The sequence below is a fragment of the Arachis ipaensis genome, chromosome B09, assembly GCF_000816755.2.
Source record: "Arachis ipaensis cultivar K30076 chromosome B09, Araip1.1, whole genome shotgun sequence".
NCBI lineage: Eukaryota > Viridiplantae > Streptophyta > Magnoliopsida > Fabales > Fabaceae > Arachis > Arachis ipaensis.
This window is the reverse complement of record NC_029793.2, coordinates 22039913-22058076: the sequence shown is the minus strand read 5'-3', so window position 1 is coordinate 22058076 and position 18164 is coordinate 22039913. Positions and strand designations below refer to the sequence as shown.

Here is an 18164-nt window from a genome sequence, read left to right as displayed (position 1 = left end):
ATTAATTTTCAATTTGTTAAATTCAAAATTTAAAAAATTTAAAAGATTAAGTAAACCTAATTTAACTTTTATTTAAATTATAGTTTGTTGGCTTTAAATTATTTTTTTTATTTGTTTCAAAATAAAAAATTCTTAAATAAATTTTAATTGATAAATTTCCAAACAAACTCTAATTATTTGGTTGTTAATGTTATTGTGGTAACTTTGAAAATATTAAACTTATCTTTTGATATAACATCAAACAAAACAAAAAGGAAGAGGATGAACTTAGCATTCTCCCCCCAAATCGAAGTCTTATTTTATTTGTAGTTATATTTCCTATTAGGATTATTTTTTGGTGGAATATTTCTATAATTACTGTTGCCTTTTGCCCATTTCGGACCACTCTTTTTGTATCAACAAAATCTTACTATCTGGTGCGTAAATTGTGAACTCGTACAAGTGTATTGGGCCACCTAAGTAATACTTCAAGTAAGTGAGAGTTGATTCTATAAAAATTATCGGACTAAGCAATAATAATTACCTAATTGGTTTAGTCAAACAAATAGAAAATGGTTGTTGATGGTTAAAACGCATAAAACAGTAAATAAGAGAATAAAGAAAGCAATTAAAAGGTTGGTGCAAAAATAGGAAGAGAAAATAGTTAAGGGAGTAAATAGTTAAATTGGTCCCTGAAAGATAGCCCATTCTTCAAATGAGTCCCCGTAAGAAAAAGATAATAAAATTTGTCCCCGAAAAATTTAAAATTGGTAACGTTAGTCCTTCCGTCAAATTTCCGTCAATTCCGTCAGTGACGCCGTTAACTGTTGCTTAGGTGGCTGTCAGTGTGGCATATGAGCATGCCAACTTGGCGCAGAGTGGCTGGTGACAAGATATGTTTCCATATGTATGTCAAATTAGTCCTAGGTCTGTAAATCCTAATCCCCTCTTCGTTTTAAATTGCCATTGTTGCTGCAGCTTGAGCTTGATTCTGCAGAGGCCGAAAATTCATGACCGGTTGCACGATGGGTAGCATAGGTGGGGGTCGCAGTGGACAAGTGTCGCAATCACACGGAAGCCATGCCTCGAGCTCTTCGCTGCGGTGGCGGAGGAAGAATTCCGACCAAGTTTGCTTTTGTGGGCTGAAGACAGTGAGTTGGATTTTGACAATTTGGTACCCTAATGTTGTGCAGAGGGACAATGTTAAAGAGAAAAAAAAACTAGATGCAGTGTTAAAAGTCAGAAACAGGAAGAGATTCTTTTGAAACAAGGCACTTTGGTGGTGTTGATGAAAACCAGTTCAACCCTGTGAATTCCACCATTCTAACAACCCATGGCTAGTTTATGGGAAAACCATTGTCAGGCTATAATGGGTTTATCTTCTAATAAGACCAACTTCAGACCCAGCATCAAAGGTATCTTAATTTTTCAATCATGGATCAGTTACCGCCTCCCCTCGGCCATGCAACCAATTATGTGTCCCATGAAGACCCACACCCGCATTTGCAAACTCATTGCTACCTTCTTCCTCTTGACCAAACTGGACTCGATGGTGCTCATGCAAAAGTCAGTGATGCATTGGTGATGATGCAAGTGTTAGTGACAACTTGACTCATGCAATCTCCCAATACCGATTTTGACACCCAAATGCATGCAGGTAGTTTACGAAAAAGAATATGCAACTCAGATGAACCTCAAACAGATATAGCACGATTGATAGCCAACTTGGCCCACTCAGCAGATTCTTTAATCAAATGATCTTCTGAGGTCAAACATTCATCTAAAAATTCTTTGCTTGACAAAGACTGCTGAATTAAAGAACCTGCATTGCTTCCTAGCGTATCAGCCAGATCTCCAAGGACTCCAATTGCTGTTTTCATAACCACTTCATCCCTGCATAGTGAAGGCAACAAAAGCCATTAAAACTGGTTATTGTATTAAAAAAAAAAAAGCAAAAACACTCAAGGTAACATTTTTCACTTTCTTACATGTCTTTTTCCATGTATATGCTATCCAAGAATTGGAGGATGTGAGGTGCATAAGGAATCAACAGCTGGGTTTTTGATGAATTCTTGAACCCTTGGAAAATCCCAGAATATGCCTCTAATATTCCATTTTTCAAAGAATTAATGTACTCCGTCCTTTCATCATCAAAACCTGATGTGTGGGCATACAACTCTGAGGCAAGCTGCAGTGTGTTCATTGCATACATCAAGTATTTATTAAAGTTTTCTCCTATTGCAAGAGCTATATCACCAATGCAAGAGAACAATGGGGGCTTCACAGAACGGTGCAAATTATCACTTGACAAATTCTTCAGAAGTTGTGTCATAATCCCATCACAGTAAGGCAGTATTTTATCTTCCAATGCCCTGCACAAGTCCCCCACCACACCAACAGTGACGGCACAAAATTGATAATCCTCAAAATTCTGAAGGTCCATCTCCAGAAACCTGTAAAATTCAGGCATGTATTTGGCAAAATCGGCGCCTATAGCATAGGCAAGGGCTCCAATGGCTAGCATGGCTTCTTTATGTGCTGTGGCGTTTCTGCAAGCAAAAACCTTGTAGAAAAGCCCCATTATCTGATCAGCATACTGCAGGAAGACATATTTGGTGGGCTTTGAAGACCCTAGCTTCTGAATAATTACTTGCAAGCAACCACAAAGTAGGCCAATCAGTTCACTCTGCTTTTCTCTTTCATCAGATGGATTTCCAACGATAACACAACCACATTGATCAGGAGATAAAACCACAATCACTCTCACAAAATAAGAAAAGAAAGCTAACCTACCTCTTATGCAAGGCGACGGAGTGCCCTTTTTGGTTGACCAACGTGGTCGCAAACCGGTCACCAACAACTCCAGCACACTGTCGTCGTCGGTCAAGCCTGGTCGTCGCCGTTCAATGCTTCGTCTTCCTGGAGGAAACAACTAAGACGAAGGGACTGCAGGGGTTCTGATGAAAACCCAAGCGTTGTAACGGGGAGCAACGAAAACGACGCCGTTTCAGCCTTTGCTGACGTGTTATACTAACGGCCAGGTCAGCATATGTTCACGCCGTTACTCAAACATTTGACGGAAGGACTAACGTTACCAATTTTAAATTTTTCGGGGACAAATTTTATTATCTTTTTCTTACGGGGACTCGTTTGAAGATCGGGCTATCTTTCAGGGACCAATTTGACTATTTACTCATAGTTAAGGCTTTAGAGATGCTTGTTTTTTCGAATTAAGTTTTCTTACCAACTATTTTAATCATGCAAGATTCATTCCATGGCAAACTGTAAATGACTAAACCCTAATGTCTTAGTAATTTAGTCTTCTTTAACCTTCATTAACCGCCACCGTCGTAGTCACTTAATTCCGATTAGAGGGTTAACTTCAAAACTAATTTATGGCTACAAAACCCCTAATTACCCAAAGCTGACAGGATTATATGTCATATATCCCAATTAGTTCATGTAATTAGCAACTTAGGAGGAATTTGTTTTCAAGCTGTTGTTCAAGCGTGATAGCTTTGTCGAGAATTACAAAAACACATGTTGAATAAGAGTCATACTTTCGTTCCATCCAGATTCATAAGATTAAGAACGAAAACAATCCTTGAAACTGAATCAATACATTAATTAAAATAAAAAAGTAATAGTCTTAATCCATAGAAATAAACAGAGCTCCTAACCTTCACCGAAGAAGTTTAGTTGCTCATGACTTACAGAGAAAACAAGGGTTCTGAAAAACGTGCGGAAGAGAGAGCCAAGATGCCCCTCTCAAAGGTAAATCTTTTTTTTATATATCTAACCTAATTTGGTTTGAAACTAAAATAAAATATTCAATTCTAAATCTAAAATATTTTGTTTTTAAGTAAAAATTACAAAAATTAGATAAAAGATAATAATTAAAATCTAAATCCCACTAAAGAAGCTCTCTTGGGTGAGTTTGACCCGTATTCTGGCGTTTTTATGGCGTTTAGCGCTGGCAAGGGGAAGTTCTAGCATTTTTTTTTTGTCCTCTTTGGGCGCTAAACGCCAGGCTCGGCGTTTAGTGGCAGATTTGGCAGTGATTCCAGAAGAAAATTATAGAATATTATATATTGTTAGAAAACTCTGGAAGTTGGCTTTCGAACGCTGTTGAAACCGCATCAATTGAACCTCTATAGCTCAAGCTATGCTCATTGGAATGTACAGAGATCAAGGTTGACAGCATCTACTTTCTTCCTTTGTTTTTGCACAAAACTCTGCCAAATTTGCCCAAATTTCACCTGAAATAATAAAAATACCAAAACAACTCAAAGTAATATCCAAAGATGATTTTTGCACTAAAATGTAGTAAAACTTAATAAATTCCAACTAAAAACAACTAGAAAATAAAGGAAAAATGGTACAAGATGCTCACGCATCACTATCTTTGAAAAATACAATGAAAGACAAAAATCATAATAATAATGTTTGAAACGTGAAGCACAACAAGAGTTCCAGGCCCACTTGAAGATACTAAAAATGGTTCAGAAAGTGAAGAGGTTAGTCCAGAATTAGTGAATGGGGTAAGAGATAGCCCAAAAAGAGTGAGGAAAGCCCCAAAATGGATGGAAGACTAGACTAATTGAGGGAGTACACTATACTAATTGATGGAGTGCACAATAGGAGATTACACTTGGGAGGTGAGGTAGCTAGTTTGTTAGAATGAGTGGAACTTATGATAAAAAGAAGAAATTATAGATTTGGGAAATAATCTGGAAATCATTGTGGAATCTATTAGGAATTTCTCCCTCAACTCAAAGGAGGAATTTCTTTAGATTTCTTCATTTTTAAATACACAGTCCATTCATTCATTTATTTCTACCTATTATTTCTTTTTTACATTTGAATTCACATACAAATTATTATACAATTCTTCTTCTTCTTTACATAATCAGAACCATCATTTGGTGCTTCATTGAGAGATTCTGGTATGGGAATCTCGAATGAACTCACCCTCTCACAAACGGAGATTGGCGCCTTGCAACGAAGTCACATCGAGCTGAGCAGCAAATTTACATCCAATGACAATCAATTGTCTGCCATGAAAGAGGCCTTGAAAGAGCTCAATGTTACGTTAAAGGGAGCTCTTAAGCTGAAGGAGGTCAAGTGTGACTCACCATGGGAATGGACTACATCATCATCGAGATCGCCAATTCAACCCTCGCTGACGACCTTGAAAGGAATTAAGGTTGAGCTACCTTTGTTCGATGGTGATGGAGTGGAAGAGTAGGCATTCAAGGTCCGATAATACTTTGAGTGGTATATGATTCCGGAAGAGATGAGGGTACGTATGATCTCTTTCCATCTCACTGGACTTGCCTATAATTGGTACAAATAGGGAGTCAATAACAATATTCAATATATTTGGAATTCATTCTTAGATGCATTAATTACTCGATTTGGCCAAAATGTATTTTATGACCCTAAAGCTGCTATTAAAGAGTTGAAGCAGGTGAATTCTGTTGCTGAATATCAGAGTCAATTTGAAGATTTATCAAATCAAGTGACTGGTTTAAGCGAAGATTGGTTAATTTCTTTGTTTGTGACTGGACTACAAGACTGCCTCAAGTGTGAGCTACTCTTAGCTAAACCTACCTTCAATGTCACAGTTGTCTCCCTTGCTAAACTTTATGAACAAAAACACCAAGCAACCTCAAAGATCAACCCAGAAAAAATCATGAGTACCCATAACCCCAATCACACAATGCCTACTAATAGACCATAACCACCTAAACAACCATTGAAGCCTGTTAGATTGACACCCCAATCAGGCGCTCTTAGACATTTAGCCCCACATAACCCCCAGCCATCAAACTTAAACCAATCCCACCCATTCAAGAAGCTTACCGCGGCAGAAATCAAACAAAAATGGGAAAAGGGTTTATGCTATTATTGTGAGGATAAGTGGTCTCCCACTCATTGATGCAAAACAACTTGCTACTTACTGGTGGAAAAAGAGGAGATGCATAAAATTCTGCGAGAACCAGAACCAGCGGTGGTTGCACCAACTGATTCGGAGAAGCCGATCATCGTCCAGCCAACCCACCAAAGATAAGCTTTAATGCTATGGTGGGCCAATACCATCCCACCACCTTTTGGCTAAAGAGAACATACTTGGGGTAGCCTGTTATGATTTTAATTGACGGCGTCAGCACCCACAATTTTGTCAAGGCTAGTGTGGCCAATAAACTCAGCTTGCCGATGCAACAAGTAACACCACTTCAAGTATTGATTGGTAATGGAGACGTTATTGGGTGTAAGGCCAGATGTGACAATATGTTTCTAGTGATGCAGGGCTATCAATTTAACATTGGTGCCTATGTGTTAGACCTACATGGTGCGGACCTTGTGTTAGGGGTGCAATAGTTGATGGGCTTGGGATTTGTGACAACTTACTATGGACTTCTCACTATGCATTTTGTGGTTAATGAAGTTTCAGTGACCTTGCAAGGTGAGCGACTCCTCTAATCAGAGGGAATTAGTAACAGAATGTTGCAGAAGATGGTGACAAGCGAGGTCGTTGACGGATTCTATCACTTGAAAGTGGTGGAAGAGGAAAAAGGGAAAGTCGAGGTAACTGCACTGGTGGATGAAGTCTAACAGATTTTAGAGGAGTTTCATTAGGTCTTTGAGGAACCCACCAGCTTACCCCCTAACTAAAGATATTGACCACCAAATCACTCTTGAATCGGGAGCAAAGCTAGTGAATGTACGACCTTACAAATACCCCATTTTCAGAAAAAAGAAATGGCTAGACTGGTGGCTGAAATGCTAGAATCAGAGGTGATTCAAGAGAGCCAGAGCGATTTTTCTAGCCCTATGCTGTTGGTAAAAAAAAAAAGGATGGGAGCTGGAGATTTTGTGTAGATTATCGTGCCTTGAATGCAATCACGGTGAAGGATAAATTTCCTATTCCCACCATAGAAGAGATATTAGATGAGTTATTTGGTGCGGCTTATTTTTCTAAGATTGATTTATATGAGTGAGGAGGTCATTCTTATGACAACCTTCTGAACTCACGAGGGACACTACAAAGAAGAAGAAGAAGAAGAATTGTATAATAATTTGTATGTAAATTAATGTATAAAAGAAACAATTGGTAGAAATGAATGAATGAATGGACTGTGTATTTAAGAATGAAGAAATCTAAAGAAATCCCTCCTTCGAGTTGAGGGAGAAACTCCTAATAGATTCCACAATGATTTCCAAATTATTCTCAAAATCTATAGTTCCTTCCTTTTATCATAAATTCCAATCATTCTAACAAACTAGCCATCTCACCTCTCAAGTGTAATCTCCTACTGTGTACTTCATCAATTAGTATAGTGTACTCCCTCAATTAGTATAGTCTTCCATCCATTTTGGGACTTTTCTCACTCTCTTTGGGCCATCTCTCACCTCATTCACTAATTCTAGCCTAACCTCTTCACTTTCTGAACACTTCTCAGCATCTTCAAGTAGGCATGAAACTCTTGTGCTATCAAGATGGCAGCAACTCGCTAATTATTTTTAATGACTGTAAAATTGATACAATATTTTAATATGAGTTAGGTTAGAATGGTGTAGTACACATAACTATGGAAGAAATTGTGATTTGTGAGTGATGATTTAATTACGTTCTTGTGCAACAAAAAATCATGGGTAACGACTAGATGGCACATGAAAACGGTGAATTACGATTTGCTCTTTCTACATAGTTTAATTTTCATTTAAACACATTCACTCTCATCTCTTCTTTCATCATGTAGAACGTTTTAGTTTTTATAAGAGGAGAAAATATAGGTGAACAATGCATATTATAAATAATGTGAACAATGGAGTAAAAAAGAAGAATAAAATTAATTTTAAAATCAAATTTTGAATTAATTAATTAATTATCAGATTTTAAAATCAATGTTTGAATTAATTAAATTAAATCATCTTTTTAAAAAATTTTTTATTCACATTATTGTTTGTTCTTAATTTACGGGACAACCATGATTCAAAAGGTGACTTGGGTAATGGCGGAAGTAACACAACTCTGTGGCATAGACCAAAAGGCCATCCTTAACTGTGACAAAACTCTGGAACGTCGTTGTCCCCCTCCCCCGCGCAGCCCGGGTAGACGCAGTGTAGCCACACCCGTCTGTTTCAATCACCTTCCTATGTTGTTCCCGTCTCTCTCATTCACGTGTATAGGAGCGCTGCTGCTGCAGTTGTTGTCTTGCTGTTTTCATGCCCCTCTTCCCTGGCAGCATTGCTATGGTGTCAGGTCACTTTCTCATGGAGTTGTTGCGGTGCCGCTGTCGGCTACTGCCACGCAAATGATGCCATCACACGCATTCCCCATGTGCCACTGCGGTTGTTTCGCGTTGTCTCATCGCCGTCCTCCATCCGCCACCATGGTTCTCCTCCTCCTCCTCCTCTTCTTCTTCCCCTTTTTTGGATGTAGATGTTCATTTTACTAGTTATGTGGATAGTTATTTTCATTCTAAAGTGGGTGTTCATTTAATATGGATTGAATTTAAGTAGATACAATGAAATTTGTTGGATGTTCATTTTAATAGTTACGTGGATGGTTATCAATTAAATCCCAGCCATCAACTAACCTTTCGGCGATGAGCTTGGTATCCGGTGAGGGAGAGAGCAACGTCAGTAGGGGGATGGTTAGCGAAGTAGCGACGGTACCCACGAGCTCGGTGGCGTTGATGATGTCTGGCTAGGGAGAGAGCAACGCTTGTGTAGGGGCTGGTTACGGAAGCAGTGACGGCACTGAGAAGTCAGAGGGCGACGATGATAATCGGTGAGGAGAGACCAATGCTAGTGAGGGGGCTGGTTGGGGAGCAATGGCGCTGATAGGGTTTCTTGAGGAGGCAGTAACGGCGGATGGTTAAAATTTGAAAAGGTAAGGTAAAAGGGATTTTTGTTACTTGATTTGGGTAAATTTTCTTTTTATCTTCATTGGACCAAGAAATCTGCCCGCTATTCACGTTGTTTAGATTTTCCGTTGTCTACCTAGCAGAGCTCTTATAAGAAAAGCACCCCCTAAAATTCATTATGGACATGAGGGCAACAATAATTATAATTTACAAATATACAAAACAAAAACAAAAACACAACCCCACCACTTTCTTGGTACACAAACCAAAAACTCAAAGAAGCTACTACTCTACCGCAACAAAAAAGATAAAATCACCCTATAATAAAAATCAAGACCACAATAAAACAAAGCATATGGACATATTTCATCAAACTGAACTCTTTGGTAGTATTTAAAAAGGAGACAAAGACTCAAAGATAGAGACTAAATCAAGCCTCTATATTATATTTGATATAAAGTGTACATGACTGAGTTATGTTTCAGTATCTTGTTTGATTTAAGATAAAATAAAAATGTAAATATATAAAATTACTAAAATACCCTCACCAAATAAAAAAAATTTAAACAAAACCCTATCCAGACCCAGCCACCCAACCACCCCATACTCCCCTCCCCTGGCCTTTGCCCTTTCCTAGTTCTTCTCTCTCTCCCCCCTTTCTCTCATCTCTGTCCTCCTCTTTCTCCGCCAGCACCCAACAACGACTGTTGTGTTCGAGTTATGATGACATCGTGTTTGTTGAGACTCTTCGTCATGTTCGAGTTCCAACCTAGCGACGACATCGTGTCTGCTGAGTGCCGTCATATTCGAGTTCCATTTCCTGTTATGTCGTGCCACTGTGCTGCCTCTATTCGGACCGTTTCGCTTTGTTTAGGTTCACTACAACAATATAAACTATTTTTTAGGATTATTATGTGTCAAAAAAATAAAATTCGTCAAAAAAATAATTTTGACACTATTTTAACTATGAAAATATGTTAATAAAAGTTTTGTCAAAAATAGTATTTTTAACATATAAGTAATTGTAAAAAAAGTTTAAATCTTATTTTGATAAATATTGACCGTCAAAAATAATTTGCTAGAAAAATTTGAGAATATATTTTTTGTGATACTTATTAACCGTCAAAAATACCATTTATTTTGACACTTATTGACCATAAAAAATTCTCAACAAAAATTTTTAACAAAGAATAAGATGAGATCTTGAAACTGAAGAATAAACTGAGATTTTGAAGATGAAGAATGAGTAGTATGATCCCAAACTGAGAGCAGTGTGATGCCAAAATTGACGGAGCTCAACGAAGAAAAGGAATAATGGAATAAGTTGAAAACAAATGAGTGTCAAAATTGAGGAGTAATTTTCTACAATCAAATTATTCGTAAAAAAAATAGAGAATTTGACATTTGTGATATTTGTCAAAAATATATATTAATTTTTCCACTTAACTATGGCTGTTAAAAAAAATCATGTTAAAATAGCTCTCTTTTCTTGTAGTGGTTTGCGGTGCCGCCTTTGTTTTCTACTGTGTCTGCTGCAGCACCTCTATTCTTCTCTTTTCTATTCTGATTTTAAAATTCTCTTATGTTATGATTGTTGAATCTGATTTTTACATATGTTTACGAGATTGTTGTAATTTTTGGTATTATTGTTGTTGTTGGTGGTGGAATTCGATAAGTTATTATGAGATTGGTGGTGGTGTTGTTGTTGAATCTGATTTATGCGATATTGTTGTTGTTGGTGGTAGAGGTGTGGTGGCGGAGTGAAATGTGGGGTGAGATTGGAAGTGAATGATAGACTTGGAATATGAAATTTTGGATGAGGATATTTTAGGAATAAAATGTTATTAATGTTTTAGTCATCGTCCTAAAAACTTTCAATCCTCTGTGTCCTCACTTTTTGGCACTCGGGAATGAAGCCTTACCCTTCGCTACTAACCTGTTAAATGGAGTTGAGCTGGCTACAAAATCCATTGCTTCAGTGATGGTTGCTTCCTCAAATCAAAGATGGGTGGCAGGGTCTTGAGAAAGAGTCCACTGCTGTCCAGTCATAGTCAGTAGGAGCTGCTCCGGCTCAGCTCGATCCAATTTCAAAATGGCACTCCGGCCTTGTAGTACCTCGCTATCCTCTATTGGTAAGTAGCCATTCTGAACTGTGCTTGCTTTCTTAACTCTAAAATTAGGTCGAAGTTGGTCCTCAACTCTTCTTCGTTGGAACCCAAATTTGGAAAAGTTCTGTTAGGTTCTTAGTAGCAGTCGGCGACCTTTTCTTCTTTTACTTCACATAGCTTTTCGTCTCCTTGATAGCTGGAAGTTCTCCAAAAGTATGAAAAGCTGGAGGACTTTGTACCAGCCATTCCAGTGCTTAAGAGATTTAAATTTTGTGTTCTAAAACTAAAATTTTTAATTACAATTTTTTACTACCAAATACAATATTAAATCTCAAATTTTCAGTCAGTCCTATTTACCAAACACTACCTTTGAATTTTCATGAAATCGTTAATAGAGTTTTCAACTATTTTGAAGGGTTATTATTATTATTACCTCATATTAATCGTGACAAACGTTTTTATAATTTCACAAATTTTTTTAATTTGTTTATATTAAAAAAATCAAATTTTTAAATATTCTAATCGGTACCAATGATTTGTATTTAAAAAAATGTGTATTTTTTATTCAATTGATTACTAATAATTTCTCCTTTTCACTAATATATTGACAAAATTTACCAACAAATTTTAATATGTTGATAAATCTCACGTGAAAAAATAAAAAATTTAGCCAGCTATGGGATTTTGGCGGAAGATTTTTTTTAAGACAACCCACAATAATAATCAAAGCAACGCAATCAAACCTCCGAATAATAATTATGTCACTAATAAAATAAAATAATAATAATAATAATCATCATCTTCTGCATGCACCGCCACTATAACATTTTTAAGTTGAGGCAACATTTAAAAATTGTTGCCTAAAGACTGACAAAATGTTGCTTTTGATCTATGGCAACACTTTTGGACCTAAGGCAACATTTTTGGGCGGTGTTGCATATGCAGCCGTTGCCTTAGATCAAGGCAACACTTTTTTGTTTCAAAAGCAACGCTTTTGAGAGCAACACTTGGTAAGTGTTGCCTTTGGTTGAAAAACAACAACACTTCGAAGGTGTGTTTGAGACAACACTTTTGCAGTGTTGTCTCTTCTCTCGTATTTTGATCACTACTAAAAAGTGTTGCCTTTTTGCAATAAAATGCAACTCTTTTACGTGTTGCTTATAAGTTGGAATTTGCAATTCTTTGAAGTGTTGCCTATTAGTTTTCAATATGCAACCCTTTAAAGTATTGCCTTTTCTTTTGGATATGTAACCTATACAAGTGTTGTCTTTTCTTTTGGATATGCAATCTATACAAGTGTTGCTTTTTCTTGTAGATATGCAACCATACAAGTGTTGTCTAATATTCAAAATATGCAACTAATAAAAATACAAAAAAATAAAATTTATAATAAAATTTTTTGTTCATACATGTGTAATTATTTTAATTAATAAATAAATTTGTGCACAATAGAAAAAAATTATAAAAGAGACAAAATAACTAATAATAAAATTCTAATTAAAATAGATATTAAAAAGTTCAATTAGTATTTCAAATACATGTTCATCAATAATTCTCAACAAAATAATAAAATTCTTGTCTAACAATAATTATCGTAACAAAATAGTAATTAATATTTATCAAAAAGATGTCAATCTACTTGCATATTTTATATCCATGCTTAACTTTGTTGGAACAATCTGATAGTGTGTGGATCTAAAATCAGTGCCAAATGAAAGCTTTTCGGTAACATCAGAGTAATGGTATGATGAACTCAAAATCCTCTTGCCTCCACTGAGTCCAATAACTGCTGCAGTAGCCATTGTTATACTCCCCTAATAACTATGTGCGAGTAACATCAAACTTCCCTATTAAATCAATAATTCTTAACCTGTGTCAGCTGAAAATACAGGTGTTAGAAAACTCCCAAATTGTTCTAAGTTCTAACTCTATGATTATCCATAAAATAGCAAAACAATACTAATAGAATAAAATCAAAGGAACAAAATAATTCAGGATCCATATACTTCAATTTTTTAGTGTAGAATCCATTGAAACAACTTATAAAGTTACAGCATATGAAAGCGGAAGTTCCCAAATGAAAAACAAACACATAAATGAATTGGGGTTTAGTTAAAGTTGCATTTAAAAAAACAATTGAAACATAAAAGGTGCAATAACGGAAAATGATGCATGGTATGTGTTTGATGAAGTACCTGAGTAAACTGAGAAATAGAAATGCAATTTAGAGAATGATGATTGCTCCAAAAAGGTATTAGCTTAGTAGTTCTTATTTAGAATCATAGAATCAGAAGGAACAAGCTCACAGGAAGAGACTTCACTTACATAACTGTTGGTGTGGAAGGAAATAACGTTGCTGCTATATTAAATTTTTCTCTTTTTTTTTTTAATTAAACAATCAGTATTTTGTTACATAAAAAATTGCAAAAGAATAACATAAACATATAAAAGCAAATAAGTATAAGATAGAAATATCTTACGAGGTCATGCCGCAACAATTTTTCTATATGCACAATTTGCACTTAGTGTTCAGCTACGTGCAGTAGCTTCATACTTAGCCCTGTCAGTCTTGTACATGTGCGTAATTTCAGGGACAAGAGGATCATCAGAGTTGGGATCCGTCAACATTGAGCAAATTGACAAAAGAACCTGAAATAGAACAAGACTAAAAACTTTATGTTTTCCAACATTCAAAACAGGATCAGCATAAATGAGGTGTTTTCATTCACATAGGATTCCATTTAGAAAATTTAAAAAACAACAGATCCACTTCTTATTAAGTATCTGCAGACCATATAGTGAATTATCAAGTTGGAACTGAAACTATGGAGCTTGCCCAAGAGGAACCTTTGTATATGTGAGCTTGATAAGGCCATCACCTACCACAGTGCACAAGGGTTCAGAGAATCTTCAAACTGAAACTAAAACCAAGGGTGGATACATGAGTTAATAGGAGCTTCTAACTATTTTAACGGATTGGATTCTCTTCCTCTATGAGATGATATTCTCCACAAGGATTTTGGACCATTAATTAACCTACAAACTGACGTCATGTGCCAAGTTTGATTGGTCAAACTTGATACTTAACACTATTTGTCTACACAATGCATGGTTGTGCCTCACTTCATATCAGATAAGGTTTCCTTTCTACTAATTACTCAAGCTATCAACATGTTGCTGCTTCTTTCATCTTTCACAAATTAGTATATTTGAGTAATATATATGAATTTGTATATTTTGTATAAATACAAACTACAATTGCTAATAATCTATTGATGAGTGCCAAAATACCTTCTCAACATAGACTAACATCAACTCTGTCAACAGTCAAGTTAATTAGAGATTTAATTTATCACCCTCTCATTTTATGATATAAGCAAAATCAACATTTGATCTAAAGCAAAACTACTGCCCAATCTGCAACACTTAATGAAAATTGTCTCAAAGTATGACAGGTACTAACATCTAGATGCATTAAGGAGATCAAATTAAAGATAAGATGAAATGACAAAACATGTCTAAAGACCACATACAGGAACTATAATGTGTATTATTAAAGCCTGCGTATATTTATAGAAAACACTTTGTATAACATACTTAAAAAAAATAAAAGAAATATATAAAAGGATGTTAAAATCACATTTTTAACGGTGCTTTTCAATAATTTAAGATGGTGTTTAACACTTTATGTAATACAATATAAGATAACATGATGGCAAATATTAATATGCTTCGCGTAAAGTAACGAATACATATCCACTAGCCTTTCAAGTTCCCTTCCCAAGTTGAATTCAGCATCTTCTAGAACTAGCTTTCCTGATTCCACCTATATTCTATGAATCTTTAGAAAGTTTTTCCAAACAAGTAAGTGCATATTTTTTTCAAGGAACTTATAATTGAATGTTCTTGAGCAAAATAATTAAATATGTCACCTTGCTGAGATCCAGGATGTTATTAAGAAGCCGGAGCAGCGCCGTCGAGCATTTTCTTATCTGAGTAACCGTTGCACACTGTTCGTTGGTTAGACAGTCGTTGGACATAAGAATGTCAAGTAGCCCAATTATTGCAGCCATAGGTGTCCTCAATTCATGGCTGCAATGCACCAAAAAGAAGGATCCTAATTACATGTTTGATAAAACAAAAGTAGATACCAAAATCTAGACACAAGTTTAGTATAATCAATAAGATTGAAACTGAGAAAATCAACCTCATGTTTGCAAGAAATTGGCTATTGCTTGATGCCTCTGCCTTTCTTCTAGCATCAATTTTCATTCTTTTATAAGGTTTGTAAATGTATATGGCAATGCCGTCTCTTACATGAAAATCAGACCAGACAAGTAAGTGCTTTTGTTTGCGGAGGAGATGGACAAAGTCGGCCACGGGCTTCAGAGTTGGATTGCTGCTATGGTCCAACACAAAATTTCAATAACCATAACAACATGCACAATCTTCCATATTTTGACACAAAGTGAAAAAAATACATAAATAAATGAAATAAGAATACATTTTGATTCAACTAACAAAAAAGCTTTTCATCAGCTTAGTAAAATGCCATACATGAATGTGCATTGTGAAGAACAAAGGGAAATCGATTATCCCATAAAAATTAATTCATGTGAATTAGTTATATATAATTAGTGCACTATCAATATTTGCAAACTTTTTATTGATAAATAAACTGAACATAACTCAAACCACTGATTGTGTAGAGGAGTAAGACAATGTTCTTAAAAATAAATAGAATAGAGCAAGTGCAGCACCTTGTAATCTTTTTTTTTTCATCATTCATCTTTTTTTGAAGCTTACCATTAGTAACACTTCTTTGATAACCTTCAGAGGAAAACACAGAGCCATAAGATGCCTGTGTTCAAAGATTGGCAACTAAGCACTCCCAAACACAAAACAGAACAACAAAATACAAACCTAAGAATGCAATACTATTTTATAAAAATTATGAAACAATTAAACTATAATCACATTGCTAAATTGTGATTACTCAAAAAAGAAACAACAATTTAAATCAAACCTAAGAGGTATTTGAAGGTGAGCGAAACATCGGTAAAGTCTTTGTCCTTCGACATGATCGAACTCGAAACTGCAAAAACAATGAAAAGAAGAAAATGATTATGTGAGCTTCTTCAATCGATTAAACTGAAAGAGATGTGCATGGAGATAGAGAGATGTATACTGGAACTATTGTTATTAATTCAACAATTCAACTAAATTAATCAAGTAGTATGTAAAATCAATCTACAAGCCTTCAACGACGACGATGGAGGAAGAGATGCTGAGGGCCGAGGCTGAGGCGAAAGGCTTGAGTGAAAGAGGTGAACAGCGGAGAGTTGTCGATTTGCCTGAGAGGATAGAGCACGGCACCACGGTGGAGCAGAGCAAAGGTTTCAGAACGCGGAGCAGAGCACATGTTTCAGAACGGCGCGAGCAGAAAAACACGACGGAGCATAGCAGAACAAGGCGTGAGCTCGAGCAATGAGAAACATGACGACGGCGAGCAGAGACGAGGGATTACAGTAGTGGCAGATCTGGCAGCGCAAGGTAGAAACAACAACAACAGCGCAAGGCAGAGACGGCGCTGGAGGTGAAGAAAGTGGCGGTGGCAACTTCTCTCTCCGTCGTCTTCTTCTCCTTCTTTCTCTTCTTCCTCCTTTGATGGCAGTTCTTCCTTTCTTTTCTTCTCTTCATCACTCTCTGTCTCTCTTCCCTCACCGTGTATTTTTTTCTTCTGTCTTCTCTTTTTCCCGTCCAATGGAGAACCCTAATCCTCTTTTTGTGGTGTTCTCTGATCTTCTAATCCTAATTAACTTTGTGTTTTATTGTTTTTTTGTTATTAAGTTAGATTTGTTTTAGAAAATGATAATCAAAGTTAAAATATGTATTAAAGATAAAATTTTAGACAACACTTAAAAAATAAAGTTTAAAATAAATTTAAAGACAACTCGTATAAAAAATAAGATATTAACTTTATAATAGTTGCTTTTGTATATTTGATGGGGCAACATTTAATAAGTGTTTTTTAATTTATCAAAGACATCACTTATAGGTGTTGATTTAAAATATTTTATAGTTCTATTTTTTTGTCAATGGTATCAAGTGTTGTCTATATATATTTTAGACAACATTTTTAAAGTGTTGTTTTGAATATATGTTGCAATAGACAAAAAATGTTGTAGTGCGCCATAGTGTATGTGCTAAGAATCAAGTTTGTGATTCATGTTGTGACAGTGAATTGTAAACACAGGATAAGAAAATTTTATCTGTAGCATAGAAGTTCGAGAGGAGAGAGACACAAGTGAGTATAGGGAGATTTCCAGTAGGGGTGCACAGACCCGGCCCGGCCCGAAGGTCCGGCCGGGTCCCGAATACTTTAGGGACTAATTTGGTGTGATTTCATCGGGTCTAGGATCGGGTACGGGTCTCAAAAATAGACCCGGTCATTATTTCGGGTCGGGTCCGGGCCATAGCTCGGGTCATCCGAAGTCGGCCCGGTCATCATACACAATTAATATTTTGTGTTATTAGTGATAGATCATGACTATTCTTATGTGGAATTTAAGTATTGTAAACTTTAATATTTTGTGTTATTAGTCATTATAAGACTATAAATTAATGTTTTATGTTTAGAATGTATAAGACTTTAGACTAATACATAATATTGTGTTATTTGTATTGATTTAAATATTTGGTATTATTAGACAATATTAGTATTGATTGTGATTATGCTTTAGTATTGATTGTGGTTATGCTTTAATTTTGAAGAAGGGTTGGTTCTTGTTATATTTTTCTAAGTGAATTTTACCATGTTAACTAATAGTTGGAGCCTTGAAAATTTGAATTTTTTTACATGTTAGCTTACAAGAAGGTATCAACGTAATGTAATGTTAACGACCCGGTTTTTACCCGGTTTTCACCCGGTATAATTGTGGCCCGAAAGTGTATTGGTTTCATTGGGTCTAGGGCCGGATTCGGGTCTAATAAATAGACCCGGTATATATTTCGGGTCGGGTCTGGGTCACATCAAACCCGGCTTCACCCGACCCATGTGCACCCCTAATTTCCAGTGAGTGTTAAAATAAATTAGAAAGAAAAATATTAGGTCTCTTCTAATTTGGTCTAGTGTGTTATTTTGTTCCCGCATATATAAAAGTATTACATTTTTCAATTGTAATTGAAAATTGGTAAATTT

General features: G+C 35.9%; 3 protein-coding genes across 19 annotated transcripts in view; 1 reads left to right on the top strand and 2 right to left on the bottom strand.

Moving 5' to 3' along the window:
- The window catches only part of LOC107617590 (UDP-glucose flavonoid 3-O-glucosyltransferase 7), a 19816-nt gene extending 2930 nt beyond the window's left edge, over positions 1-16886 (top strand). The window contains exon 2 of the mRNA XM_016319381.2: positions 16875-16886. The gene's annotated coding sequence lies outside the window, so the exon portion shown is untranslated. The remainder of the gene's footprint in view (positions 1-16874) is intronic.
- Positions 1271-2575, bottom strand: LOC110266999 (importin subunit beta-1-like). The gene is made up of 2 exons (XM_021112119.1): positions 1968-2575; positions 1271-1872 (listed from the first exon to the last, which is right to left on the bottom strand). The coding sequence occupies exons 1-2, from the start codon at positions 2558-2560 to the stop codon at positions 1674-1676; spliced, it is 792 nt and encodes a 263-aa protein (XP_020967778.1). The 5' UTR covers positions 2561-2575; the 3' UTR covers positions 1271-1673.
- Positions 12473-16811, bottom strand: LOC107617591 (ethylene response sensor 1). Of its 17 annotated transcripts, XR_002354273.1 has the most exons (8): positions 16152-16811; positions 15990-16058; positions 15724-15793; positions 15171-15362; positions 14896-15055; positions 14728-14789; positions 13444-13612; positions 12473-12842 (listed from the first exon to the last, which is right to left on the bottom strand). XR_002354273.1 is itself a non-coding variant. In XM_021112121.1 (7 exons), exons 2-6 carry the CDS (start codon positions 16042-16044, stop codon positions 13493-13495), a joined length of 597 nt encoding a protein of 198 aa, XP_020967780.1. In that variant the 5' UTR covers positions 16045-16058; positions 16152-16809; the 3' UTR covers positions 12473-12833; positions 13444-13492. The 17 variants fall into 17 exon arrangements, 3 of the variants coding, with proteins under 3 accessions (XP_020967780.1, XP_020967781.1, XP_020967779.1); XR_002354277.1 differs by having other exon boundaries at positions 13756-15055; XR_002354280.1 differs by having other exon boundaries at positions 13811-15055.